Source organism: Ostrinia nubilalis, chromosome 18 (assembly GCF_963855985.1).
Source record: "Ostrinia nubilalis chromosome 18, ilOstNubi1.1, whole genome shotgun sequence".
Lineage (NCBI taxonomy): Eukaryota > Metazoa > Arthropoda > Insecta > Lepidoptera > Crambidae > Ostrinia > Ostrinia nubilalis.
This window is the reverse complement of record NC_087105.1, coordinates 5644456-5672366: the sequence shown is the minus strand read 5'-3', so window position 1 is coordinate 5672366 and position 27911 is coordinate 5644456. Positions and strand designations below refer to the sequence as shown.

At 38.2% G+C, this 27911-nt stretch overlaps 2 protein-coding genes and 1 long non-coding RNA gene across 4 annotated transcripts; 2 read left to right on the top strand and 1 right to left on the bottom strand.

The window, feature by feature from the left end:
* Positions 1-299: 299 nt before the first annotated feature.
* Positions 300-2068, top strand: LOC135080579 (uncharacterized). The gene is made up of 2 exons (XR_010259039.1): positions 300-573; positions 749-2068. It is a non-coding gene; the product is annotated as an uncharacterized LOC135080579 (long non-coding RNA).
* Positions 2069-3163: 1095 nt separating this feature from the next.
* On the top strand, positions 3164-11101 carry LOC135080577 (U3 small nucleolar RNA-associated protein 25 homolog). The gene is made up of 8 exons (XM_063975246.1): positions 3164-5294; positions 5644-6252; positions 6344-6586; positions 6710-6984; positions 7100-7255; positions 7480-7675; positions 7826-8002; positions 8211-11101. Exons 1-8 carry the CDS (start codon positions 4884-4886, stop codon positions 8373-8375), a joined length of 2232 nt encoding a protein of 743 aa, XP_063831316.1. The 5' UTR covers positions 3164-4883; the 3' UTR covers positions 8376-11101.
* On the bottom strand, positions 9313-25906 carry LOC135080578 (putative transmembrane protein INAFM2). 2 transcript variants are annotated; one of them, XM_063975249.1, is made up of 2 exons: positions 25461-25906; positions 9313-11433 (listed from the first exon to the last, which is right to left on the bottom strand). In XM_063975249.1, exons 1-2 carry the CDS (start codon positions 25756-25758, stop codon positions 11234-11236), a joined length of 498 nt encoding a protein of 165 aa, XP_063831319.1. In that variant the 5' UTR covers positions 25759-25906; the 3' UTR covers positions 9313-11233. The 2 variants fall into 2 exon arrangements, with proteins under 2 accessions (XP_063831319.1, XP_063831318.1); XM_063975248.1 differs by lacking the exon at positions 25461-25906 and adding an exon at positions 18543-19461.
* Between the last annotated feature and the right edge of the window lie 2005 nt (positions 25907-27911).

Genomic DNA, 27911 nt, shown 5'->3' with positions numbered 1-27911 from the left:
TCCCTACTAACATTAAGTGTGTACTTAATTGTAATAACCCTTCCATTTTAAAATCCCTTGTTAAATTCATTAACTTAAACAAAATTAATTTGTAGGTGGATGGTTCTATTTTGGTTCTATTTGGCAAACGTTTTTAAATTATCCCTCTGAGTGACAAGTCTCTCTTTTTTTTTTTTTTTTTTTTTTTTTTTCTTTTTTTTTTTTCCCCTAAATTGTCGCCCGCAACAACAACATCCCTTTTTTGTCTCCCATAATTTTATTGTTTGTTCTGTTTATATTTTATTTTCATGTATTGTGTTGTCTTATTTGTAATGTCTGTTTTAGGTATTTAAATTTGCTTAAATTGCAGCTACAAAATTATTTATTTTTATAACCACACTGTGTAAAAGCTGCGCACGTGACATTGGCGGAATAGTGTGCCCTCAGTGGCGAAAAAACGCAAGTTCATCGCCATAAACCAAAGAAGAAGAAGAAGAAAATTAACAAATATTTTCGACTAATAAATTGTTGTGATACCACGATTTGGGTGGAAAAAAGGTTTTGAAATCATTTTGGTCATTAAAATCAAATGAGGTAAGTCCAAAAAGTGTGTTTAATTTTGATTGTGTCAGGGTTTGTTTACTTCATTTATAGTTGTAGTTTTACAGTAAAACGAAAAGAAAAAGCTACTTTAACGGTTTCATTATATAACAGTAAATATATTTAAATGTTCCTGTATCGCTAGTAATAAATTAAATATCGTTTTCAGATCGAAATGAGTATTGTTTTGAAGACCGGGTTTGTGAGTGTTACAATAACAAATTCCAACCACAAACCGTATTTAAAGGAAAGCTGTTGGTATTGGCTGGACAAGTCCGAGATGTAGAAGAATTAAGAACAAAACAAGGGCAGAGTTCAATAATTCACGCTCTCATCATAAGGCAAACATCTGTGCACAACAACTACTGTGACTCATTTTTGTACTACCACGTTGTATAGTCTAGTTATTTCCAAATTGTAAACGGCTATTAAACCAGCCCTATCGAAATACAGTCCACTCTTTTATTTAAGTTCCCAGTAGGACCCTTTTCATGCGATTGATTAATGATATTAAAATCATGGACCTATAAAAAAAGTCGGACGGATTCTCATCAACAAAATACTGTGACATTAGGATATACCAGCTCGCCTGTACGTACAGGCCGGCACGCACACATTCATACCCTGATACACCACTTCGAGTGCAAACTTCACACAGTTGACACATTTACGCGGCGAAAAAAAAAACACAAATACGACATGTCTTGCGTGGTGAAATTGTGTAAAAACCGTTCTGATCGAACGAACAAAAATCAAGGAATCACATTTCACAGGTAAACTAATAATACCTAATCTAATCACTTATTTCCCCGATTTTATAAACATTAAAATATTAAAATCAAACGTCAATCACCCGACAAAATAATACGTCAAAGGCCAGTGTTCTCAGTTATTTACGTGGGAAAATTACCCGAAAAGTGGGAAATCTATAATTTTAAGACTTTTTAGGTGTTTATTACGCATACTATTGAAATAAAATAATTTATCATAATAACTGTGTTTTAATGGGATATATTTTCGTAGGCAGATTTGATCCTTCCCTAGGGCGTAGAACTGCGAAATTCAAATTTTCTTATATTTTTGCAAGTCAGTGTCAGGTTGTATGTTAAAATCTATCAGAGATAATAATATTGATGATACATAAGATTATGATTACGTAGGTACACAAGATTGATCATTTGTAACTGCGTGAATCGTACCTGACACTGACTTGCAAACAAAGTAAGAAAATATGAAAATTTCGCGTCTACCTCAACGTATTCATCTTTCATCCTTTTCAAATGGCACGATATAATTTCGTCTACATTTCCAAGTAACATATCTGCCCATCTATGTTTTTCTTAAGATAAATGGGTAAAATGTTTTGGCTAACATGGCATCCCTAAATTCACTCACACAATAGACAAACGCCAAAATTTTGCGTCACAGTTTTGTTGTAGCGCGAGTTCCGTCCGCCTTTTTTTATAGGTCCATGATTAAAATGTATTAAGTAGAATCGCTTTGCCATTGACAGATACATCTGTGGGTCTAGACAAAGTGCAAATTTTAATCGCAAACCAGTCGAAAAGTGGTCGAAATGCCCCTTTTTTGTATGGAGTTTTGACGGATTCGATTTTCGATTCGATCAAAAAGTGCGTTTTGTCTAGGGGGGCTGATGACAGAGCTTACATTATTTCTTTTTTTGACCACCATGAGCGCTGCGATAGATTATGTTACCCCCACCTAGTACTTCGCACCCAGCGAATACGCTGTCTGTGCTGCACTCCTGCACTGAGCCCCGATTGCGCTAATTTGTAATGTCCAGTGTTGCCAACTTAGTGGATTTTCCACTAAATCTGGTGGTTTTGACTTACCTACTAGCGGACAAATATGGGTTTTAGTGGCTAGTGGATTTATCTAGTGGAATTTAAGAATTAAGGCTTTTTTTTCTTAAACATTGGAACAACGATTATATGGTCCACTCGTATCGTTTTTGGAGTTTAATTTCATCGTGCAGGCAACACTGTTCGAGCTAGCGAGTAAAGAGACCTAAGAAAAATGACAATAAATTATTATCGGGGATTCCCTGAGTTCCCTTTCCTAAAGTCGCAATTTTCGTTCGCGCTCATTGTGTTGGTGGCTTAGATTAATAAAACCTAGATGGATAGTCTTCATACAAACGCTTCGTCAAGAGTGAGGCAAAAATCTTATGTCATTAGTGTCAATTTTGTTGGGGAGTGTAGACAGTGAAGGCGATTTTCCCGAAAGTAGGGAAATTTTTAATACGTTTTTAATTATTTTATAATGCCAGACAAAAAAATAGTGGAAAATTTAGCGATTTTTACGATGGTGCGATTTTTATTAGTGGATTTCTGGTGATTTTAGAGGTCAATTCTGGTGGGGAGCTTGATACTTCGTTGGCAACACTGGTAATGTCTCTAAATTAAAATAATTAAAATGAAGATGTCGGCGCCGGACACAGATGTTGCAAATTATTATTGATGATTAATAGTACCAATCTTAATATTATGTTATCTGTAAATCTGTAGAGCGGAAGGTTTGTGATTCCTAAACGTAACACCCGACTGATGCGCAGAAAAAGGTAACTGTCAAGTGTCAATCAGTTGTGTCATGTCAAGTGTGAGCAGGCGGCTGCGAGGTTATCTTTGAAAGCGTGTTGAGTTTGGTGGAACGTTAAATTGTAGGAAAAGTGATTGTCAACAAAACTGACAACAAAATATTATCTCCTTGCCCGTTAACCCACGCCAATGGAGATTCCACCCCTAGAGTTCCTTCTGATAGAGACCCAGTGCCTTTATCAGAAGTGGGATTCGAAGGGCACTATTCAAAGGAGATAAATCTTTCAGCATGCACACCTACGCTACGCAGCTCATCAAGTTTTACATGGAGGATGCTGACTCAGACGTTGAGAGTTGGTGCAGGTTGACGGAAATTATTGTGATTGACGTAAACTGGAAGGGTCTTTGAGTGAGTTGAGGGGGCCGGGCCAAGGGCGCCCGGGCCACCCTGTTGCCGTGGTTGAAGGGGCTGTTTACGCCCGGGCCACGCTGATGTAATGTTGGTTTCCTGGTCGCATGGCTGCATGCCTGGATCAGCAGTAGTAGTGGTGCGGTTTGAGGTAAATGGTTGAAGGAGCCTTGGCTTAAGCCTTGCGCGTCGGGCCATGTTACCTAAACCCTGGTTTCCTGGTCGCATGGCTGCATGCCTGGATCAGCAGTAGTAGTGGTGCGGTTTGAGGTAAATGGTTGAAGGAGCCTTGGCTTAAGCCTTGCGCGTCGGGCCATGTTACCTAAACACCGGTTTCCTGGTCGAAGGGGCCTCACGCCCGGGCCAGCTGTAATGTTTTGGTTTCCTGGTCGGGCTTCGCGCCCGGGCCAGCTGTAATGGTTTGGTTTCCTGATCGAGGGTCATCACGCCCTGATCAGCTGTATTTATTGTGATTCTACGATCTGATATTCGCACGCTCTGAAGTCAGGAATGGACGAGCTGTGATAATGAGAAATTGAATGTTTACAGATGGACAAACCCTGGACTAAGCGCACGAGGCCGTGCGATAGTCAGGCTGGCCGTGTCGGCGCCGGACACAGATGCTGCAAATTATTATTGATGATTAATAGTACCAATCTTAATATTATGTTATCTGTAAATCTGTAGAGCGGAAGGTTTGTGATTCCTAAACGTAACACCCGACTGATGCGCAGAAAAAGGTAACTGTCAATCAGTTGTGTCATGTCAAGTGTGAGCAGGCGGCTGCGAGGTTATCTTTGAAAGCGTGTTGAGTTTGGTGGAACGTTAAATTGTAGGAAAAGTGATTGTCAACCATCCAAGATATTATCTCCTTGCCCGTTAACCCACGCCAATGGAGATTCCACCCCTAGAGTTCCTTCTGATAGAGACCCAGTGCCTTTAAAGATATCAATTTTCTGACTTCACCATACCATTTATATGAACATGTTAACATGGGCTAGTGTCGGCTCATATACCCATTTACCTAACACCCTGTATATTCTATTATTTTCAATTAATACAGTGTGAGTACGTGTTCACCTCAACTTTCGTTGAGCGGCCTATAAATAAATAAGAGAACCACAGCAGCCAACTGGTAGCAAGCAGAATAATATTATATTATGATAGCATAATCCTAGCGGAGTAAAAAAAAACAAACGAAAGCCTCTGACAGCTTAGTGACACTGACACATAACCTGCTGCTTGTCATTTCATTTTGTTTGAGGTTATGTTTTGAAACCTTTAGTGGGTGCATGGTATTTGTTTAAAAGACGTCTAAAATAGAAATTAGAACTGACATGAAGAAAGGTAAGAAAAATTTTGGTAGGAAAAATAAAAATGGAAACAAAAATATTACAAGGAAAAAGCAAAAGAGAGCATTTCCTGAAAAAGATATCCAAAACAAAAAGGCTATCTTTAATCGGTATAAAAACAAACAAAAAGTAGAAGAAGAACTTGCTAAGAAAAAAATTATGGAAAAGAAGTTCCTAGAAGAGCCGGTCAACTATTCAGAAAGTGAAGAAGAAGATACATATGGCCAATTAATATCATGTTTTACTAAGTCAGTGACCAAAAAAGTGGAGAGTGAAGAAGACAGTGATAATGAACAAGAATTATCTGACAATGATTCGGTAAATAGTGAAGAAAACATGGGCCAGCCTAAAGAAACCACAGTTGAAAACATGGATGAAGACGAAGATGAAAATGAGGTAGATATTTGGCATACTTTTATTTTCCCCTTTTTACTCCATGTAAATAATAATATTCCCCATATAATATATATGTATATTTTATAACCTAGACATTTAAAAAAAAAAAAAAAGTTTATTTAACAACTTTAACATTTTTTACATTGCTTACATTGCATTGTTGTACATACATTTAACTTTCCAAACTATACAACCCTCTTCTGAATGAAATAATTTTTTAAAATGTGTTAGAATTTGGCCAATGTTTGGCCTTAAAAATAACTATGCCGATTAAAATACCAGGAATGTTTATTGTTTCATTTACTCAGTAATAGTTTTTGTTTTTATCTTGACATTCAATTTATTTCAGGTAATACTTGAAGATGATATAGAAACTGAACCAGATGTGCCAGATGATCCATTTACAAAACATTTACAATTTGATCTCGGAGATGAGCTACTTGTTGCTTTGTCTACCACTCCACCAACAGTGGACAAAACTGTGAAAACTTGGCCCGTACTTGGAAACCTAAATATTATTATCCCAAAACCTGTCATCACAGTCTCACAGAAGAAAATGCCTAAAATTTCTATTGCAGAAAATAAAACTTTTGCAGCTTGTGGGACAGTTCCTCGAACAATTTGCAATGTGGATTATAAAACACTTCATCTTAAAACACAAATACACAGTAATATAGTTTCATCAAACAAAAAAAATCTTGTCAAAAATGATTTAGATCTTCATGAAGTGTTTACACCTTTACAAAAAGAATTGCTTGCTGTAATAAATAATTACCAAGATCTTTATTATCCACATAGAAATTTTATTAATGCTGATGAAATTAGGTATACTTACTGTCTTCATGTGGTAAATCATATGTTAAAAACTAGGACAAAAATTTTACATCATAATGCTAAAATATCAAAAAAGTCAGACCTCACAGAAGAATATCGTGATCAAGGACTGGTGAGACCAAAGGTAAAGTTTTGGTTTGAATCAATTAAATTGTCTTACTCCTTAATCCTCATCATTTATTGATTTTCAATTGGATTACTTTTGCTTTTTTCAGGTTTTGATAATGGTACCTTTCAAGGATGCAGCCTATAGGGTGGTTAAAACTATAATAGATATTTTAGTACCTAAGGAAGCTGGGCAAGTTGTAAATAAAAATAGATTTGAAGAGGACTTTACTGGTGGTGAACTAATTATGCCCAAAAAGAATCCTAAACCTGAGGATTATGAATTACTTTTCAGTGGCAATACAGAAGACACATTTCGTCTTGGAATGGCTTTGACAAAAAAAACTCTCAAGGTATAATGTTTAAATGTGATCTCACTATCTCCAGTCATCTATCCAGACATGGCCTATTTAGACTATTTGTGACTGGTGTTATACATACAATATGAATCATCAAATCATCATTATTTGTTTCAGCTTTATACAGATTTTTATTCTTCCGATATTATAGTAGCCTCGCCATTGGGTTTGCGAATGCTTGTTGGAGCGGAGGGTGAAGAAGAAAGAGACTTCGATTTTTTAGCTTCAATTGAAGTGCTAATAATGGACCAAACTGATGTTTTTCTGATGCAAAATTGGGATCACTTGTTACATGTCCTTGATCACTTCCATTTACAGCCCAAAAAAACCCATGGAACTGACTTTTCTAGAGTACGAATGTGGTCTGTGAATGGTTGGTCGAAATATTATAGGTGAGTAGTAGTAATAACAGGATTCTCTTTGGAAAATCAAAGTATTTTTTATTGTTGTACAGTGCCAAATGAATATGTTGTCTCCCTTCAATGGCTTCTTTTGATTTTTTTTCAGGCAAACATTAGTCTTCTCATCAGTTTCACTTCCAGAAATAAAGTCTATAATAAATCGGAAATGTCAAAATTATGCTGGTAAAGTGATTGTTACTAATCCTGTTGAAAATGGGTCTATTCAGCAAGTAATTTTACAAATACCTCAGATATTTCACAGGTAATTATAGTGTAATTAATCAAAATAGTAATAATAGCATCTGTCTCCTCCTGCCTGCAAGTGTGGGTAATCACTTCAGTGATCGAGTTTGATTTCCGCGTGGCCCGTCAATTTTGTATTTTTATTTTCAATTATAGACTCGGATAGGTTCTCCATGTACAATAAGTATAGCAATGAAGTTGCGTCGTACTATGCTAAGTTAAAGTTTAATGCGTTATTCACAGATTTAAAGCCGATAATCCCTTGGCGTCTGCCGACGCGAGGTTCGAGTACTTCGTCAAAGAGATCCTGCCGAAGCATAGGGATACTCTAATGAGTCATACACTCATCTATGTGCCAAGCTATTTTGATTACGTCCGAATCAGAAACTATTTCAAGAAGGAAGATATCGGTTTTGTTCAAATTTGTGAATATTCTAAGGTAAAATATTATTTCAAATTAAATAAATAAAAGTACAAGACACTATAATTTTTTATAATAATAATAAAAACTAACTTAACATTCTTATTACCTAGATTAGTGAGCATATTTCTTCTGAGTACTTAATGCATGTTTTGTTCCATATTTCAGGATTCAAAAATAGCACGTGCAAGAGATATGTTTTTCCACACGGAAGCACACTTTTTGTTGTATTCAGAGAGAGTTCATTTCTTTAGAAGATTCCGGATGAAAGGAATAAGACACATAATATTTTATCAACCCCCTACATATCCACATTTTTATTCAGAGATGTGCAATCTCATGCAGGTAAATAAATAATATTTATTTAAATATTTACTTTTGTGTTTTTGTAAAAACAGTTTTGTAACTGACAATAATTTAGCTCCTGGCCCTGTTACTTCTGGATCAGTATTGTCTTTGTTCATTCTGATTATTCGTCGCGTTTTATACACTGACAGTTCAGTCGACAAGTAATCGTGTGCTGGTGTGTACATAATAAGAGTGTCGTTCCCAGGAGTCGAATCAGAACAAGTACGGCGGCAGCGAGTGCAACATGTCGGTGACGGCGCTGTACTGCCGCTACGACGGCGAGCGCGCGGCGGCGCTGCTGGGCGCGCCGCGCCTGGCCGCCGCGCTCGCCGCCGACCGCGCGCTGCACGTCTACATGACCGGCGACTGACGCACGAATATACTTCTAAATCCAAGTACATACAGTTTTATTTCATTTAACAACTCTTCGTCTGAGCTTTTATCGTCGACCTATTGCAAGTCCCTGAGGGCTTAGTGTGAGTTGACATCAAACGTCGTTACTAGCGAGCGCGCAAAAAATATATTAAGATTTTAGTTCTAGAAAGTCTTCGCTAGGGGCACTGTACAATCCGTCATACATCTAAAGTCACTTTTTTACGCAGTCGATATCGAATGCGTTTGACGTAAACTCACACTGCGCCCCCTGCTCGTTGAAGTGCTTTGTGTTAAAAAACACTAAAACTAGTAATGATTTACTACATCATATATTGCATAATGGCGTATAAATAATGTCGATAGATAACTCCTATTTATGTTTAAGATTGAAAAATCATTTTGCTGATTTCTTATTCATTGACTTAGGTTGTTGGTGAGGTCTTGCAATAAGCCGATGATAATGTATAAATAGGTATACTGCATTCGAATATTGGTCCAGCCCCTCAGACAAGTGACAAAACGTGACAGTTGTATTTTCGAAATCGTATCATCCATACTAAAAGCCAGGGCAAACAAAAGGGATTTCGAATTTACTACAGGGCTGACATCATTATTGGCACTAACTCGCGAGTGCCGGGCTTTACAGTGGCGCCATCCTGGTGAGTGCACAAAATGCGACAGTCCTCCTATCTCTTCAGCGCTCACTAGTTGGCGCCACTAAGCTGACAGGACCTTAGAGTGGCACCATATGGTGATGATTCATATGATAGTCCTCATTATTAACGTACTGCGCTAAATTTTTCATTGATTTGAACCTGTCTAAGGTTTTGTAAATGTAAGTCCATGTCTCAGATGACATGCTAAGCAAAAGCGGGACTATTCTAGTGATTTTTTTACCTACGTTGATCATGGCACGAAATCATAACAAAAACTTGTAGAAAAACAATTTTAATATTATCTCTGTCTGTAGTACAACAATAAGAATACCGCTAGTTTGTTATTCCTTTTATTTCTACACCCTCATAAGTATGTTGATAAACGGCTAGGGCTGCAACTCCGCCTCGACTAATAACTATGCACTCTACACACTTTCATAATCAACATTCAATTTACATAATCGTAATAGTAAAAGAAATAGCTGAAATAAGCTTAATAATTTTATTATTAAGATTATTTATCTCTTAACACTGAACTTAACTAAGTCTATAAATAAAAAAACACATTTGTTTAATTCGTTACACGGTGAATAACATGAAATATTTTATGGTTTGAGAACAGCAAAAAAGATTAGTAACCTCTCTAAGGGAAACAGCATTATACATACATATCTTCATACTTATTTGAATAGAAGTTGAGTTATTCTTCTGCGATACAGAAAAAATGCATAACCTATTTTCGTAACAAGCAGGTGGACTTAAGTACCAAACAAATTATCGTAAAGTACCATTCAAATGCAGAGATTATGCGCTCGACATTAAAAGCACTCCACTCTACTGTGATGACAATGACATAATAATTCGTGGACACACATTTTTTATTAGCAAGGACGATACAGTAACAGCAGTTAGCTTTGTGCGCCAGCTGCATTTATAGTTTCTTCATTATACCACAGATAAAATTATACCGAAGTAATATTACGCTCCATTAAATAAATAAATATTGTATATTTTTTATTACATAGGTAGGTACTATACTTATTAATTAATATGTTATTTACTTAAATAATATGTTGCGTTAATTTCTAAGTTTCATATTTACTTACAGAAAGCTTACATATTATCTAGATCTAACTAGAATCTGCCTACTCATAGCGTAGGTGGTTAAAAATAAGCTTTTAGGTCCTGAGCTGCGTAAAGTTACTTACGATTTTACAACGATTCGATATCGTTATTACTTATGCTTTAACTAAAACTAGGTACCTACCTAAGTTACTTCAATCTATTTTTTTTTATCAAACCCATTGATCTTATTAATTTTAATAAATAATAAGTACCTATAATAGTAATTTTAAGTATGACTATGATCTGAGCTGGGAGGTGTTTCATGGATAAGTTTACGTACATTAAGGCCGTTAAGTTAACTAGTTTCTTTGTCGGTGTGTGAGATGGTATACCTATACCACAGATTGAATACTATACATGTTGTAAGAATGAATAAGTTAAATACAGAACTCAAAATCCATTGTGGGAGTAGGTAGGTTGGTGGCGAAAATGATCTTGTCCAAGGCATAGCGCATTACTGAGTAGTTAGGTACCAGCGGTAGTGGTGGAGTACTCTAGCGAGGCGAGGCGATGCTAGAGAGGTGATATCTCGCGTCACGTTCGACGTAACATAAACACACCCTAGCACCACCCTACCATTCACTACCGCTGTTCAGCTGTTCAGGAAAAAAATACCTGCATTAGTTAGTGTGCTCAGGATGGATACCTACAGATGAGTTTCTTAGACTTTGATAGTTCCCGTATTAACATAAACCCCCTTATTAATAAAATAGTGATCTAAGCTTTATTTAACGCCAAGGAAAGGCCTACGTACCTACTTCATGGTAGGAACTGCTTACTCTAGTCACAAAGATATGTTTAGACCAAGAATAAGTAGATTACCTACCTAATTCACTACACGCGATGGATTTAAGCCTATGTTATTAATTTAGCGCAATTATGTAATTAGATATAAAACTTTATATACTTTTTAATCTAACAAGATACGATTGTAACTTGATTGGTGTTTCTGTTTCAGTTTATCAATAAGTTTTTAGGGTATTAAGTCTTAAGTTTTTGACCGTACGCATCACGATATTTGCTACGTTTTTTTGGAATTGCATATAATTACTTTTAGCGTTTTGTTCGAGGGTCATGTAATGTCGCCGTTGTCGCCGCCTACGTCACCCTCAGTCGAGTCGAAGTAATTGGGCGTTGAAGCGTTACCGGCCTCTAAGATGTCGCTTCCTGACGATGGGGACTCGCTGAATTCGGACCCGTTTGAGTAACCCTCGGTGATGTTGACTATTGTTTGTTCTGTAGCATTTTCACTCACTGTGGTATTGCCTCCTCCTGAAAAAAAAAACATTTGAATTTAGAATCGAACTTCAGACGTTAAAACTCAAGTTTCAAACTTCCTAGGTTCTGGAACAGTATCCATAGCAGCGACAAACCATATTCTAAAAACCGTTCCTTGTCAGAATGAAATACTTGTATAATAGAGGTTTAAGAAAATAACAGAGTGAACGTAATTATTTGTTATAGTAGAGCTTTAAAGTTTTGATGGTTGAATGTTGATCTACCAAGTTATCTTCCAAGACGGAGCTCTACTACTTAGTTGTATGTACATTTTGTCTAATTAACTGCGGTTGGGCGCCATTGCTCTCTCTAATATTCATTCATTTGTGATTAAAAACAGTTTAGACAAAAATATTTACAAACACTTAGCAAAAGCTGTGCAAAAATATCTTACAAGTGTAGGTGTGCAACGGCGGGATTACCTACGGGTACTTTTGTAAAATAAATGAGGAAGGACCATCGCATCATAATCCTTCGTTGAATAACATAGGTAGGTGTAAGTCGGTAACCAATATCTATCATAATTATCACTTTATTAAGCTTCCTAACCTTGCCTCATCCTGGCTGAAGGCGTTAACCAACATGGGGGTGCTCGGCTAAAATGAAGTAGAGCCCTTCAATTTAAAAAAAACGTAACGTTTGTACCTACTTGTCTTCTGGGTATAAATAAATCATAAGTGGGTATGTGACTAATGACTATGTGAGCAAACAATAGGTACCTCCGTACCTATTACTACTTTGAACCTGCTTGATTACGAATACGTTTGCTCATTCCGCCTGCGCTATTCCGGGCAATTCGCTCGAAATCGTTTGGTGATTTATAACTTATAAACATGATCAGTGAACGGGCTCTGGGTATTGTAGCGATGGTGTAAGCTACTGCAGTTAAATTTAGAACAGCCGCAGCACTCAGCAAGCGCAGCGCGCAAGCACTTAAAATTCAGTCTACATGAGAGAGCTCGATCCAATTCATTCAAGTGTTCCAAAACATTGTTTGAATTCTTTGAAACTACGTGGCCGAGCGGATATATTATTGGAATTAAATTATCATTCAAGCTTTAAAACGTATTATCCTGTTCTTAATTGTTTAAAAATAGTTCTTTGCATAGGTACTTGTCTGGAACTAGCTTACTTTTTGATTGTGTATTATTATATCAAACACTAATTTAACAGTGTTGTACAGTTGTTGCATTAATTTGAGCCGTAGACTCATAGGCCAGTAGAATTAGATTTTAAATCGGAAATAATTCCTACAAAAGATTTTATTGCTTTAATGGCTTAATTGGTTGCCCATTAAGACTCTCCTAGGTTTTCGACTTCGACGGAGTTGTGCTTAAGTGGTGGGGGCCCCCGAAAGGGGCGCTTTTTAGGTTTTCCGGTTATACCGCGTAAAGGACTTATCCTATCGAAAAGTGGTCTTGCTGACGGTTGAAGGGCATTTAATCCTTCATTAAGTAAGACCAAATTCATATGTTTTGGACAAACCGTTCTCGTGCAAATGTTCGGCAAAGTAGAAAATATGTGTATAATTAATGACCCTCTCTAAGTCCAATAGCTCTTCACCCGTAGGCTCCCAAGCCTTTTAAAGGGTCGCCTTAACCAGCGTATCCCTTTCAAGGCTCACGAGTTGGATTCGCTTATCCTTGTTCGTCCCAGTCGTTCCTTAACTGCGGTTGCTGCACCTCTTCCTGGCACTCTCCTGAACGACTCTGTGTTACCTAATGTGGCTGCCCCTCTTCCTTGTACCCTCCTGTACGATTGCATTGCTTAGCCGTAAGCCTTGATAGGGTTACACTGGTTTATACACATATTTTCTACTTTGCCGAACATTTGCACGAGAACGGTTTGTTCAAAACATATGAATTTGGTCTTATTTAATGCAGGATTAAATGCCCTTCAACCGTCAGGAAGACCACTTTTCGATAGGTTAAGTCATTTACGCAGTATAACCGGAAAACCGAAAAAGCGCCCCTTTCGGGGGCCCCCACCACTTAAGCACAACTCCGTCGAAGTCGAAAACCTAGGAGAGTCTTTATGGGCAACTAATGAAGCCATTAAAGCACTTAAATCTTTAGTACCTAGGAATTATTTCCGATTTAATTCATTTTTGTGTTTAATTCTACTGGCCTATCAATCCTTTTTGATAGAATAAACTGAGAAATTTACATTCGTTTTGTAGAATAGCTCAAATACCAATAATACTATGCAAATAAAACATACTTAAACGACCTGGTTTTTCTTGTGTTGTAAAATAACTGAAAAAAAAAAGTGAAAAAAGTCATGTTTTTCTCTACTTAAATCCATTCTTAAAATGTATGAAACTTGTGTCTGTCTAAAACAATAGATAATTTTAGTAGCTTATCCCTTAACCCATGATATAAAATATTTGCATAGTGTTAAGGTGCCCACGCTGTGAAGTATTTTCATCCATAAAATTGTTCATAGATTAAGTACGCCCTTAAGGTTTGGTCACAACATGCACGGACACTAATCTGGGGGCACGGCAGTGCCCCCACCAAGTCGAGCAAAAAAGCGGCACGGCCGTACCATCCTTTTCTCGAAGCAATTCAGGCCATTTTCGACCGCCTGTAACTTCGTTGTGGATAAAACTAGAAGGCTGAATTTTCATTAGCTATGCAGGCATTGTAAAGACACGGTATATTTAAAATTTCATTCCATTTGAACCAGTACTTTAAGAATTATAACGGGTCAAAGTTACTTAATTTTGTCACTCACTGACTCACTGACTGACTCACCGATCATCAAAATTCTAAGGCACTTCTAGCAGACCTAGAAGCTTCAAATTTGGAATATAAGTAGTGTTTGGTGTATGAATCAAGGAAAAACTAAAATATTTGGGGGCACGGTAGTGCAACCGCCAAGTCGAGTAAAATTTTTCAATTTCGGTCCAGTTTTCTAGATACATAACTGCTGTCTACAAAATACAAAAAGAAATGAGATTTGGGGGCACGGTAGTGCAACCGCCAAGTCGAGTAAAATTTTTCAATTTCGGTCCAGTTTTCTAGATACATAACTGCTGTCTACAAAATACAAAAAGAAATGAGATCCCATCAAAAACAATACTTGTCAAAAAAAACAAGTCTCGCAACTCAGTTGTTCTACGGTAAAAAGTTGTGAGATCCATGTAATACCAAGTCCAGGCCAGGAAATCTTTAACGTTTTACATAAATATATTGACTTGGCCATCGCATGAAAACACGTGTAAATTAAATTATTTAGTGCGATGGCCAAGTCAATATATTTATGTAAAACGTTAAAGATTTCCTGGCCTGGACTTGGTATTACATGGATCTCACAACTTTTTACCGTAGAACAACTGAGTTGCGAGACTTGGTTTTTTTGACAAGTATTGTTTTTGATGGGATTTTATTTATGTATTGTGTACCTACTTGCATAGCTGGGCACCGTTAATCAAATAGTTAACTTCGTTAATCGTTAAACCGTTAATAAAAAAATTAACTTCGTTAAACGTTAAAACGTTACATTTAGCAAGATTTAACGCAAGTTAACGTTAATCGTTAATCCGTTAACACATTAAAATAAAACGAAAAAAATAATGGTATGCAAGGTTCAAGTAATTTCGAAAGATTGTATCTCGCATGGAATTTATTCCTCTTTTTACCCAGAAAGTTTTGACAGTTCCAACTCCTTGCCAGACAGTTTTTAGGGTTCCGTAGTCTTGACCAGGAATCCTTATAGTTTCGATATGTCTGTCTGTCCGAGGTTTTGCTTGGAAACTATTGGCACAAGAGAGCTGTAAGTTTGTGGAGGTATGTATATTGATCACGCCGGCAAAACGGTAGAATAAAATTTTGAAAAAAATAAAATTTTTAGGGTAGCTCCCGTACATGTAAAGTGGGGATGAATTTTTTTTTCATACTCTAACCCATCGTGTGGGGTATCGTTGGATAGGTCTTTTAAAATAGTTTAGGGGTTTCTAAGACCATTTTTCTATTTTAAGGGGTCCGTTTGCAAAATGTTAAAGTTTAAAGTGCCAATTTTTGTCTGAGTAGGGCGTCCCCCCCTCTAAAAACTAAACTGTTGGCTTAAAAAATCTGGAAAAATTAATCATAATAGTGCTTTTTATGAACTTTCAAGGAAAACTATAGCGGTTAAAATACACCAATTAGTTCAAGAGTAATAGTCGTTTTACTCATGTATTATAAAATTTCATACCTAATAAAAATTCCTTAGAAGAAAATATTACAAGTGACTTTAGATTAAGTAATTGCTTACTTCTGAAATACATATATATTATGATAACGACGGACAACTACAGAACCCTACACTGCACGTGCCACGTGGATAGCTGCCAAAGCCACGATGACCCAACTTCATAATCCACCAACATTCTAACCTATATTGGGAGCATACGCTGACAAACTTTCAGCTTTTATAAAATGACGTTGGTCTGGCGTTCACCAGCTCTTAGTCTATAGCAGTGTTTTTCAACCTGTGGGTCGCGACCCCTTGGGGGGTCGCGAAGCCTCTATAGGGGGGTCGCGAGAAGTCGTAAAAACTACCTCAGAAAAAAAAAATATTATAAAGACAGATTAATCCGAAATCTAATTATGCAAATGTTTTATGCAACATTACAAAATGCATGAAAAAAGCGGACGGTCGGGGGGTCGCCAAAATTTTTTCGTCGCGTCATGAAAAAGGTTGAAAAACACTGGTCTATAGTATCTCAATCTCAGAGCCTTGGTTCAATTACAATACAATTTAGCACCAATGTGCTCGATAAGACAAATCCAACAAACCCAAAGTCGATAAGTTTCCACCGTTTCATTTAGGAGTTCCTATGGCCGCCTCCTGACTCTCATTATTAGACCAGCTCAATGTTACCACATCAATGCATTTTCATCGTACTTACATAAGTATACAAAATTGCAGCTCAATCGGTTGAGGAGAACTGGTCTTAAATTTAGTTGCAAGATTTGTCCCATACATATACATACATATAAAAGAGTACTTAATTATTATTGTTCTGTGATATAAGCTTGTAAATAAATAAAAAAATAGCATTTTTATATCTGGGGGCACGGCAGTGCCCCCAGATATAAAAATCCTTTTCTCGAAGCAATTCAGGCCATTTTCGACCGCCTGTAACTTCGTTGTGGATAAAACTAGAAGGCTGAATTTTCATTAGCTATGCAGGCATTGTAAAGACACGGTATATTTAAAATTTCATTCAATTTGAACCAGTAGTTTAAGAATTATAACGGGTCAAAGTTACTTAATTTTGTCACTCACCGACTGACTCACTGACTCACCGATCATCAAAACTCTAAGGCACTTCTAGCAGACCTAGAAGCTTCAAATTTGGAATATAAGTAGTGTTTGGTGTATGAATCAAGGAAAAACTAAAATATTTGGGGGCACGGTAGTGCAACCGCCAAGTCGAGTAAAATTTTTCAATTTCGGTCCAGTTTTCTAGATACATAACTGCTATCTACAAAATACAAAAAGAAATGATATTTGGGGGCACGGTAGTGCAACCGCCAAGTCGAGTAAAATTTTTCAATTTCGGTCCAGTTTTCTAGATACATAACTGCTGTCTACAAAATACAAAAAGAAATGAGATCCCATCAAAAACAATACTTGTCAAAAAAACCAAGTCTCGCAACTCAGTTGTTCTACGGTAAAAAGTTGTGAGATCCATGTAATACCAAGTCCAGGCCAGGAAATCTTTAACGTTTTACATAAATATATTGACTTGGCCATCGCATGAAAACACGTGTAAATTAAATTATTTAGTGCGAGACTTGGTTTTTTTGACAAGTATTGTTTTTGATGGGATCGTTTCTTTCTGATTACAAAAACTGTTGTTTTGGGTTCTGGAAGTTCTGGAAGCCCGAACGTACTTGTCAGAACGCTTTTTTCTAGTGTTTTTCAGCATGCCTGCTTTATCTTTTTGGTAAATAGTAGGTACTCGATTAACGATTAACGGACTTAGGATAATTTAACGGAAGTTAACGAGTCCGTTAACATTTTTTAAAGTTAACTTAAAAGTTAATCCGTTAATAGAAATGTTAACTTCGTTAATTAACGATTAACGGATTAACGAGTTAATGCCCAGCTATGCCTACTTGATACCTACCACTTTTCAAAACATTTTCATTTTGTTTTCATGTTGTACAAATAACTTTATTACTCCAAAATCAAAAGACTACCTTTGTTTTAATTATCGGAACATGAAAGATACAAAGCTCTGTTTGGGACATGATAGTAATTAAAATGCTGTAAAGTTTACGTCTATCGTCGTTTACGTTGTTGTATACCGGAACGAATCCACTCAAATTTTATATTTTATCGATCGTAAATGCCAAAGTGAATATTGAGGTTTATATTTTTAGAGAGATTCATGAGGTCCAGATAAAAGTTGTCAACCAAGTTTTAATTTTAAAAGGTTTTCTTCCACGAATTTTCTGTTACCTGGCTACCAAATGCCTGAAACCACCAACGAATAAGTATTGGACGGTTTTATAAAGACAGAAAACATCCCTCTATTCTAGTCTTGTCATGATAACTATAATAAGTAGGTATGTAGGTAGGAATTTGAACATCTATCAAATATCATAAGTGCCACTTGTGGTCTAAACTGAATAAATATTTTTGATTTTGTTTTATTTTATTTTATCAATAAATACGGGCGCGTGTAAGTAGCACAGTAATGACGTGCACCACAGTAACACTGCGCACAGGGCTACGGTTGCTTATAAGCTACCAAATCGTATTTATAAGGCCGAGTAAAAGATTAGACAGACATAATTAATTAATGATGAAAAAAAAATCATCATGGCTGATTGCAGGATCGCTAAGAGGATAAATACGCAAGGTATTTTTTACTTGTAAGTGTAACATAAATCTACCCCTATTTTACAGCAAAATGTGTTACCATGTAAATATGAGTAATTATTTATAACACAATTATTATTATATTCTTACATAAATACTATTATTTATTGTAACTAAATAAGGTAACGATTGTTATTGAGCTGTGTTAGGTAGCTAATAAGTTTGGAAATAATTGAAGTAGGTATGCAAGTGAGTAAGGAAAGCGTGTCGGTGGTGTGACCTACCGGTGTAGGGCATAAAGCATGTGGGCATTGGTGTTGTGCTGGTTTGCTTCTCTACAGTGTGTGCCACCTTGCGTTGCGCGTATTGCGCGTCCTTGGGCTCCCAGAAGAACACGTAGTACAGCGAGAGCATGATAGCGGCCAACGACACGCAGAACACGTAAATGATGACGGTGAGCACCCGCACGCTCTTCTTGTCGCGCTTGCGCTCGTACAGCGCGTCCAGCACCACCTCGTGGCCGGTGCCCAGCCGCGCCGAGCCCGCGCACGAGCGCATGCTGCCCGACGCGCACGACTTGCCCGACATGCTGCCCGACGCCCTCCGCCGAAATGCACCGCGGCACTCGCTCCGCACTAAATCCAGGTAACTGGGACACGCTTATTGATATGCCCCAGTTCGGACGATGCGCCGCGGCCGAGTCGCGACGCCGGGTCACGCCGCCGCCAGTGTCTGCTGCTTGACACCTCCTGATGCGGACTGCTGCCACATTATAATCGCACCCGAAACGGTTTTCATTTGTTTATCCTTTAATTTCACGCCCGAGGTTCGTTGATCTATTCCAGTTGCTCTGACGTAGCCGTACGATCGCGATTCGTCTGTCATGAATGCGTCCTTCAATTTTCATTGTTTCAGTTTAGGTTTCAGTAGGTAACGTGATTGCACCGAATTCAAAACAAGATTATTATTCGTAAATATGTTAAGAGATCGGGCTAGTTGGTGTTTTCCTGCAATCGAGTTCGCACACAACACTAACACTTTCGTATAGTAGGTACAATCTGCGGTTCGGATGTCGGTGCGTGACGGGTGTTATTTGTGTCAAGTGAGGTCGCGAATAACAATACGCAAACAAAGTTAATCCAAACGAGGGTGATGCGTTATTGTGACAACGATTATTGGACGGGCGTCGGGCCGAGAGGCAAGGCGGGCTGGACGCCGCCGGGCGGCGCGGCGGCGGCGGGCGGGCGGGCCGCCTGTGGCGCGGAGGCGCGCGCCGCCTTCACTAGAGATGGGTTTCCACCCGGGTAAAAACCCAATAAAAACCCGTTTCATTCCACCCGTGGGTGTTTATAGCGGGTAAAAACAAATAATTTCATATTTTTATCAATTGGTATCTTTTCTTTCTTTTTATTGATTTTTTCTCATTTAAGTTTATTAATTATTATGTACTAAGTTAAATATTAACACTAAATGCATTTATATCGTGACCAAGTCGTAAAATTGATCACGTTTATGATGATGTGACCGATCATTTCATAAAATAGTGTTATTTCAAGAATCGTTGAACCGATTTAGAAGAAATGTAGTAGGAACACAATAATTTGTGATCATGGCAAGGACATGGAGGGGGGGGGGGGGGGGGGTAGACTTGGAGTTTTGCAGTTTGGAATGGGTTGCAAAACTAGGGAGTTTTGCAAGTTTGAGAGGTGCAGGAGACTTCATACCAGAAGTTTTATGGTGGGTGGGGGGGGCAGGCCATTGGAGGGGAGGGGGGGTTGCAAAGCTAGGGTGGTTTGCAATTTGGCGAGGTGCAGGAGACTTCATACCAGGTTAGGGGGTAGGCGATTGGAGGGTGGGGTTGCAAAACTAGACGGTTTTGCATGTTGGGGAGGTGCAGGAGACTTCGTACTAGAAGTTTCAATAGGGAGTGCTGGGAGATTTTGGGCTGGTTAGAGTGGGCGCTGCAATGGTGGGGTGGTGGACTGATATCCGTAGGAGATCGAATACTTTGTTGAAGTTTTAGCGAGGGGGGGGGGGGGGGGGGGAATTAAGTTTATTTATCTACCTTTATGATCTCGTTGGTCCACCTTGTGGGTGCCACCGCGTTTTCCGATACGCGGCCTCCACTCCAAAACCTTGCTGCCCCATCGGCCGTCACTTCTGTGCCTTGCCCATTGCCACTTCAGCTTGCTAATCCGACGGGCTATGTCAGCGTCTTTAGTTCTTTTACGGATCTCCTCATTTCTGATTCGATCTCTTAAAGAAACACCGAGCACAGCCCTCTCCATAGCACGCTGTGCAACTTTGAGATTCTGTATAGGCCTATAGTGAGAGGCCACGTTTCCGAACCATAAGTCATCACTGGTAACACATATTAGTTGTAGACCTGAATGAGGTATTTTGGACGAAAAGATGTTGCGTGGTTTCCCGAACGCTACCCAGCCGAGTTGGATTCGACGATTGACCTCTTTCTCGAAATTGGACCTACCTAGCTGAATCGTTTGTCCGAGGCAGACATACTTGTCAACTATTTCGAGGATTGAGCTCCCAACCGAAACTGGGTAGGGCGCAACATGGACATTGGACATAAGCTTTGTTTTGTCCATATTCATCCGCAGGCCTACCTGTTGGGAAAGTCTATTAAGGTCTTCCAGCATTGCCATGACCACAATATCGTCAGCAAACCTAAGATGAGTGATGTACTCGCCGTTAATGTTTATGCCGAATCTTCCAATGCAGCGGTGAACAGTTTCGGAGATATAACATCTCCCTGCCTAACGCCTAGCTGCAGAAGAATCGCCCTCGTGCTCTGGTCCTGTACTCGGATCGACATGGTGGCGTTTTTGTACAAGCACTTCAGTACCTCGATATACCGATAGTCAATACGGCACCGCTGGAGAGACTGTAGCACTGCCCAAGTCTCGATAGAATCGAAGGCCTATATAGTAGAATCAAGTAATCAAATCTATACTAATATTATAAAGCTGAAGAGTTTGTTTGTTTGTTTACTTGAACGCGCTAATCTCAGGAACTACCGGTCCGATTTGAAAAATTTTTTCAAAGTTAAATAGCCCATTTATTGAGGAAGGCTTTAGGCTATATACTAGTATATACCATCACGCTACGAGTAATAGGTGCAGAGCGAAAATGAAAAATGAATATTTAGATGCAGTGTATAGTGGTTTGAGACCCAGGGAAAACATAGTATAGTTTATCCCAGAAGTTTTTGAGGGGAGATACGCACACGATAAAGACTTCTGTAATAGACCGGGCGAGCACGGCTGGTAGTTGATGCACTCACTCGTGAGAGCTCTATGATAGTAATCGTGTCGACCCCCCCCCCCCCCGTGCCTTGGCATTTCAGGGGCTAGGTCCCCTGGAAAATAACCCTAGATACGCCAGGCACAGCTAGTAAGTATATAATTAAACTTTGGCACAGTTGCTCTGGTTTGTCAGCATAAGAGCTTATACAGGCCAAGAAGTTCAGCTGGTGATGCCAAACTCCCTCTTTGAGGACATTACGGTATAAAGTTACAAATAACAACACCGACTACAAAGTACTTCTGCGTAAACACTTGAAATCGAACCCCCCTTCCGCCCCTGTAACGCATCGTAACGTTATACAAGACCCCCTATTCAAATTGCGTTACGTAACACTAGAACGCCCCCTTAGCAACGAATACAACTTCTCACTATAAAAAAAATGCTATTTTTGTTTTCACCCACTAGAATGGGTGATATGAGTAAAAACCGAGTTTTAACCCAAATCACCCAGTTTAAACCCAATCGGGTAAAATGGGTTTTACCCACTACCCATCTCTAGCCTTCACTCGTCAGCTTGCTTTTTGCCAACTCCAACAGTCTCAGCGCAAATCGATATCAACATTCCTTGCAAATTTCCCGCTTTTTATTTTATTTATAACTATTCTTATTTCCGATTCTCCTTTGCCTTCCGTCTTTATTTCATGGTAAGGTTACTGTGCCCACGACTTCGTACGCGTGAAAATAGTTTGAATAATTTTCGTAGTTTTCACAACATTTTTCATTAAAGCTCTGCTCCTAATGGTCGTGGCGGCGTGGTGATGAATGCATATAGCCTATGCTTCCTCGATAAAAATAACAAACAAACTTCAGCTTTATAATATTAGTGTAAAGTACCTAACCTATAGATTTATTTTATCTTACGCTTTCCATGATAAAATAAAATTGACTTTTGTTTTGATTTCATGATGTTCGGTTCCTACTATGTGAAAAGTGTAAGACTAGAGTCTTACTCGTACTTTGAGTACCTCAAAAGTGGTAACTCATGATACCTATTCAATTAAAAATTCCTCAAATATGAGACAAATCCAAAGAATTTAACCTTGTTAAATTCTTTGTGTAGGTAATTAGGACATAATGCAAATAATGTGCGAATACTCGTACAAAAAAATATCCTTGTTAGAAACTGGCCAGCAGAGCAGCTTCCATAAAAAGTTTAGAAGATACGCTTTTTCTTGGAATCTTATTCTTTGATTTGATGTAATTGTATTGTACCTCTTACCACAGAATAATAATAAGTACTACCTCTTACTTGATGTTAATGCTGTAAAAAATGTAATTACTTAGCCCCTCTACATTTTCAGGAAAGAGGACAAAGTAATATGCTTAGATCATTACATGCATGAAATGCCTCACATACTTATCCGACGGCTTAACAAATTATACTGAGTGACGTAGATTGACTAATCGACAAAACACACGTGGGCGCAGAGGCGCAGTAGGTGAATCGTAATGCGCGCAAGGGGTCCCGGGTTCAATTTTCGATCATATTCAAACACAAACACAGCTTTTGGTTTGCATTGGCTCGGATCTGGACGTGATGGATTACAAGCGTTAATAATGTTGTATTCGTTTCCTAGAACTCATTTAATAATAAGAGGATAGAGCATCGATTTCTATGACAATTAATGCATGCACAAGCCATAATATGTTTTTCAAAGCCTACCTATAATGTACTTATCAAATTTGGTAAGTAGGAGGATGACGTAACCAATAGAACAAGGTAGTAATTGATGTTCAGTTCTGGACACAATTGGGTTAGACAGTTAATTGGATTACAGGAAGGAAACCCCTCGTGTCAAATCTAATGTTCATATTACCGTTTCCACTAAGCATGCTACTTTTGCATAAGTATAGTAGGTACACAACATAGGTAAGAACCCGCTTTTTGGACATCTATTATTTTTGGATATCTGTATCTACTTATGTTGTTATGTTAAATGACAATAGGCTTCTGGCTTACCGACACCTGTTTGAGAAGCTTAACAGTTACGTTGTGTCTAGTCTAGGCAGACAATAACGCAGGTATATTATCAAACATAGGACAAGGATGCGTGGAGTGTATCCTAATCAAAATCATTTATTATCATTCATGATAGTAAGTTTCAACAAAGCCCAACATGGGCTTTTCATTTTATGGCTGTTGAACTTTGGTTAGACTAGTGTAACTCGGAACCGCGATAGTTCTTCCTAAATTAATTAATTTGTGCAAACAATTTGACATAATTTAGTGTAAGTAGTGCTATTTTAATGGGTGCAAGCAAGTTATCGTATAGGGCCATTCACAACGTTCGTGGGACGTCCTCGGGCGGCCCTCTCGGCTCGGCTAGCTTCGTTATGTATGTATTCTTTGTCTTGTCATGTCACTTGTTATGTCGTGTCTATGTGCCAATTAAAAGACAACCAGACTACAAAGGACCCCGCTTCTAATACGCACCATTGAATCCATTAAACAGAATAATAATAACTACAAAGGACCCAAGACGTTAATAAAACTGATTGCAGCTTTCTAATCTGCCTCTAATCCTCTATCCTCTTTAATTGCTTTACTAAAAGTGTGATTTAGTAGAGTAGCGAATGCCTATTACATATGCCAGTTAACATTACATACTCGTATTATCTAAATTATGGCACCATAACTGGAGTTCCAGTCCCGCCCGGGAAAGTTTTTTCTGCAACTGACACATACATTAATTCAACATCAAATAAAAAACGAAGTTATTATTACCTTAACATGCTTGACTCAAAATAAGCTTAGGTGTTTGCTCACTTAACATAACGTCTTTATGTAAATATACAAGTATGTCTTCATTCTTACTAGAGTTTCCTAGTGATAAATTGGATTTTTATAAGCCACTTTCTTTCCTACTGATTTTATACAATGTTTTGTGTCGGCGTATATAGCCTTCGTTTCGTTCAAATTAAATTTGCCCTGATTATAACGTCTAATACATTAAATATTACATAACTTAATCTTATATAGTTTATGGACCCGATCGTAATACTTCAACACGTTTAATTTGCTCCTTTGTACACATAATAATTGTTTGAAGTTTTTAATCCAAGTCGTAAGGACCTAATAAATATACCTACCCTACCTATTGGTTTTAACTGTGCATATTATAGAATCATTATCACATCGTTTCGAAATAATTAGATTTTGATTACAATTTTACAGAAATCCAGGTAATTAAAAACCTCGAAAAAGTGCTACTCGAAGTTTAGATGACAAAAAAAATAATTGTCGCAATGGTAGAGCTGCTCTGAAAACGAATGTTGATGAAAGGTGTGTATTGTAAATTAAAGTATGCAAAAGCTGAAACTATTAAGTACTTAAGTAATGCCATCCTCAATGTAACATAATGCCATTATTATTACTGACTGTATGGTCGTTGGATTGAAGGAATTATTCATAGAGTAGGAGGAAGGAATGACAGTAATATTGATGTTAGTACCCTCAGATTATAGAATGGAATTAGTACCTACCTATGCTAGTGTCTGGTCCACTATAAAATTAACACTTTCCCGGACAGTAACCCAGACACAATAGAAGTTTAATGTTATGACGGCTATTAATAGCAGTTCACTGTCCAGGAAAGTGTCCTGCAAAATCTAGAAAACAACTTAACTTTTCAGAAACTTATTAAAAAAAAGGTAAAGCATACGTTAATTAATTCATTGCTCTGTCTGTTGATCCATTACATTCCCTTGTGCGAGTGTCACTTATCATTTTCATGACTTACATGTATTGTATAATCTTAATTCGAGATTTAGGAAAATTAAGTCTTTACTTACCTGATCGTTTTCAAGTTTGGGAGTTGGAAACTAGAGGCACAAGCCACAAGATTTTTTACATACGCACTTTAACCAATGTTACGTACCAGCTGCAGCAGTGAAGTCAGAGCTGGGTGAGCCGGAGCCGGAGCCGAAGAGGTGCGGGTCGGCGCGGCGCGCGGCCAGCTCCGCCGTGTCGTCGAGCGGCGGCAGCTCCGGCGACTTCCACACGCACACGTAGTACACGGACAGCAGGATGGCCGCCAGCGACACCGACAGCAGGTACGCCAGCACCGTCAGCACCCGCACCACCTTGCTCACGGACTTCTGCTCGTAAATATCGCGGATCGGCGCGCCCATCTCCTCCGTCGCGCTGTCCTCCTCTGTCTGAGCGCACACCGACATCGTGCTAGGTCTGGATTCTGGCTCACCTACATTATTTTTCCAAATATACTAAATCACTTGAAAAAGTAAAACAAACTTTGTTTATTTGTGAGCGATGAGTGGTATTCGCGTATGAGGCGGGCGGCGAGTGCGGGCGGCCGCGGTCGCGTCCACCGCGCGCACTGCTCCGCACTAAGCCGATCAACTACCACACGTCACGGATTTACGAATGTTCAATTTTATGCCCTACCGAAGATTCTCCCTGGTACTACAGAGATGTATGAAAATTTAGTTACATGACGGATGGACAAAAATAAACCTGTTAACGAGCGAGCCAGTAAAATTATCTTTTCATGGTTTATTTATTTGTATTTCAAACAGCATAAAATTTGCGTAACTAGATAAAACTTTCTATCAGAACTAGATGTTGGTACATATATGTATGAAAGAAACTGTAGTTAAGTAACAAAGCTACGTATTTATTTCGTTGCCTACTACAACGCGCAAGATGTGGTTTCGGGTTTGAATCTCTTTAGGGCACATGGACATTAAACATTTATGTTTAGTTTAAGTAGGTACCTAACTATTATTATTCCAGTTTGAGCCAGGATGTGATAGGTTTGGAACAATTTATTAAATCCTTCATGTCATGCTTCAAATAGAACACACTGCGTTCCGTATTATTTAATTTGTAATGCATATTTTTTATTTAAACAATACTAGAGAGTTTAGTATTTCTAATTTACTTGTTACGCTATTTTAGGAACTTTGAGGAGTTGTGGTGAATAGGACAGCAGCAGGGAATGAACTACCAACCTTCAAACCGGCCTGTCCGAGGCCGACACCAATAAGCCATAAGGAAAGCTTATCTCTAAGATATTATGTAAAATAATGTGAAGAAGATATAGACATATAAAACTAATCTACATACATTTTAATTATGGTAATAGTATTGCAATAAAATGATAGAATTGGTATCAAGGGCATTTACGGCAAGCGGAAAAATCCTGTGGGACAACTAAGTAATGAGATAGAGGCTAATACTTAACATTATGTTTTTCGAATTAGGTTGACTATGTACTTATAGACCTGAGTTCTACAAACCAAAAGTTATGTATAGGCAGGTGATGTTTTTTGCTTTGTTTAAGATTCAACTTAGAGACAACTCTCGCCACAGTGCCACAACTGTGACAACTTAATTAAGTATTTAGTGAATTTGTATTTAATATTATCAATTATCAAAATGCGTTAAAGTCATTGATTAATTTTATTACCTAACATTATGTTACTTTACAATATAGACGTACAACCAAGTGTAGAACAATTTTCCGAATTCGCTTATGCTACGCCCACAGGAGCGCTGGGAGTTCGTCCATTAGGGATAATTGGATGGATATAATAGAGTAGCGGGCAGTGAAGAGCACTGGCTGCGGGCCGGGCCGTCCCCGCCACAATCAATCATGCTCGCGACAAGCACCGACACCAGCCCTACACAGAAGGGCTCTGACAAGCAAACATCTTTACTCTATTTGGGGTCACGTACTATGCAAAAAAGTTGAGTATGAATCACACAAGGGTTCCATCCATCCATACCCTTGAGATTCCCTGCAGACTAAAGACTTTGTTAGCCGGTAGCTTGATCGGCTAATTTGTATGAAGAATTTAATCGACCGTGTTCCTACTATTAACTGCTCGACTAAACTATCAGCCGATAAAGTCTGTACTCTGCGAGGAGACAACTCCTTTTCTCATTCCCTACATCATCGTCATTCATTTAGATCTTGGTTTTTTCAGCGCCAATCAATCGTAGACAATATTACACAGATAGGTACCTAATAATACTTCTCAATTTCACGCGTTTCCGGGGATAAGTAGACGCCAAGAAGTCCATAAAAGGATTTTTAATTCGGTTAGGGGTTTCATTTTATTCCGTTTGAACTTGCAAATCCTAAGAGATAATCCTAGTGATTTCAATTATCTAAGGCAGTTTACGAGTATCTACAAGATTATCAAAGAATTTATATTTACAATAATCTATCTACTGATTAGAGAAAAACGTGTTTAGCTGATAGGCAGTTTTGTATGATGTAATATTTTGCAGTATTTTGTTACTTAATATGATTGACCCTTCTGTATTTTCAAAACAACAATTTATCTTTTTAAATGTAAAGGTA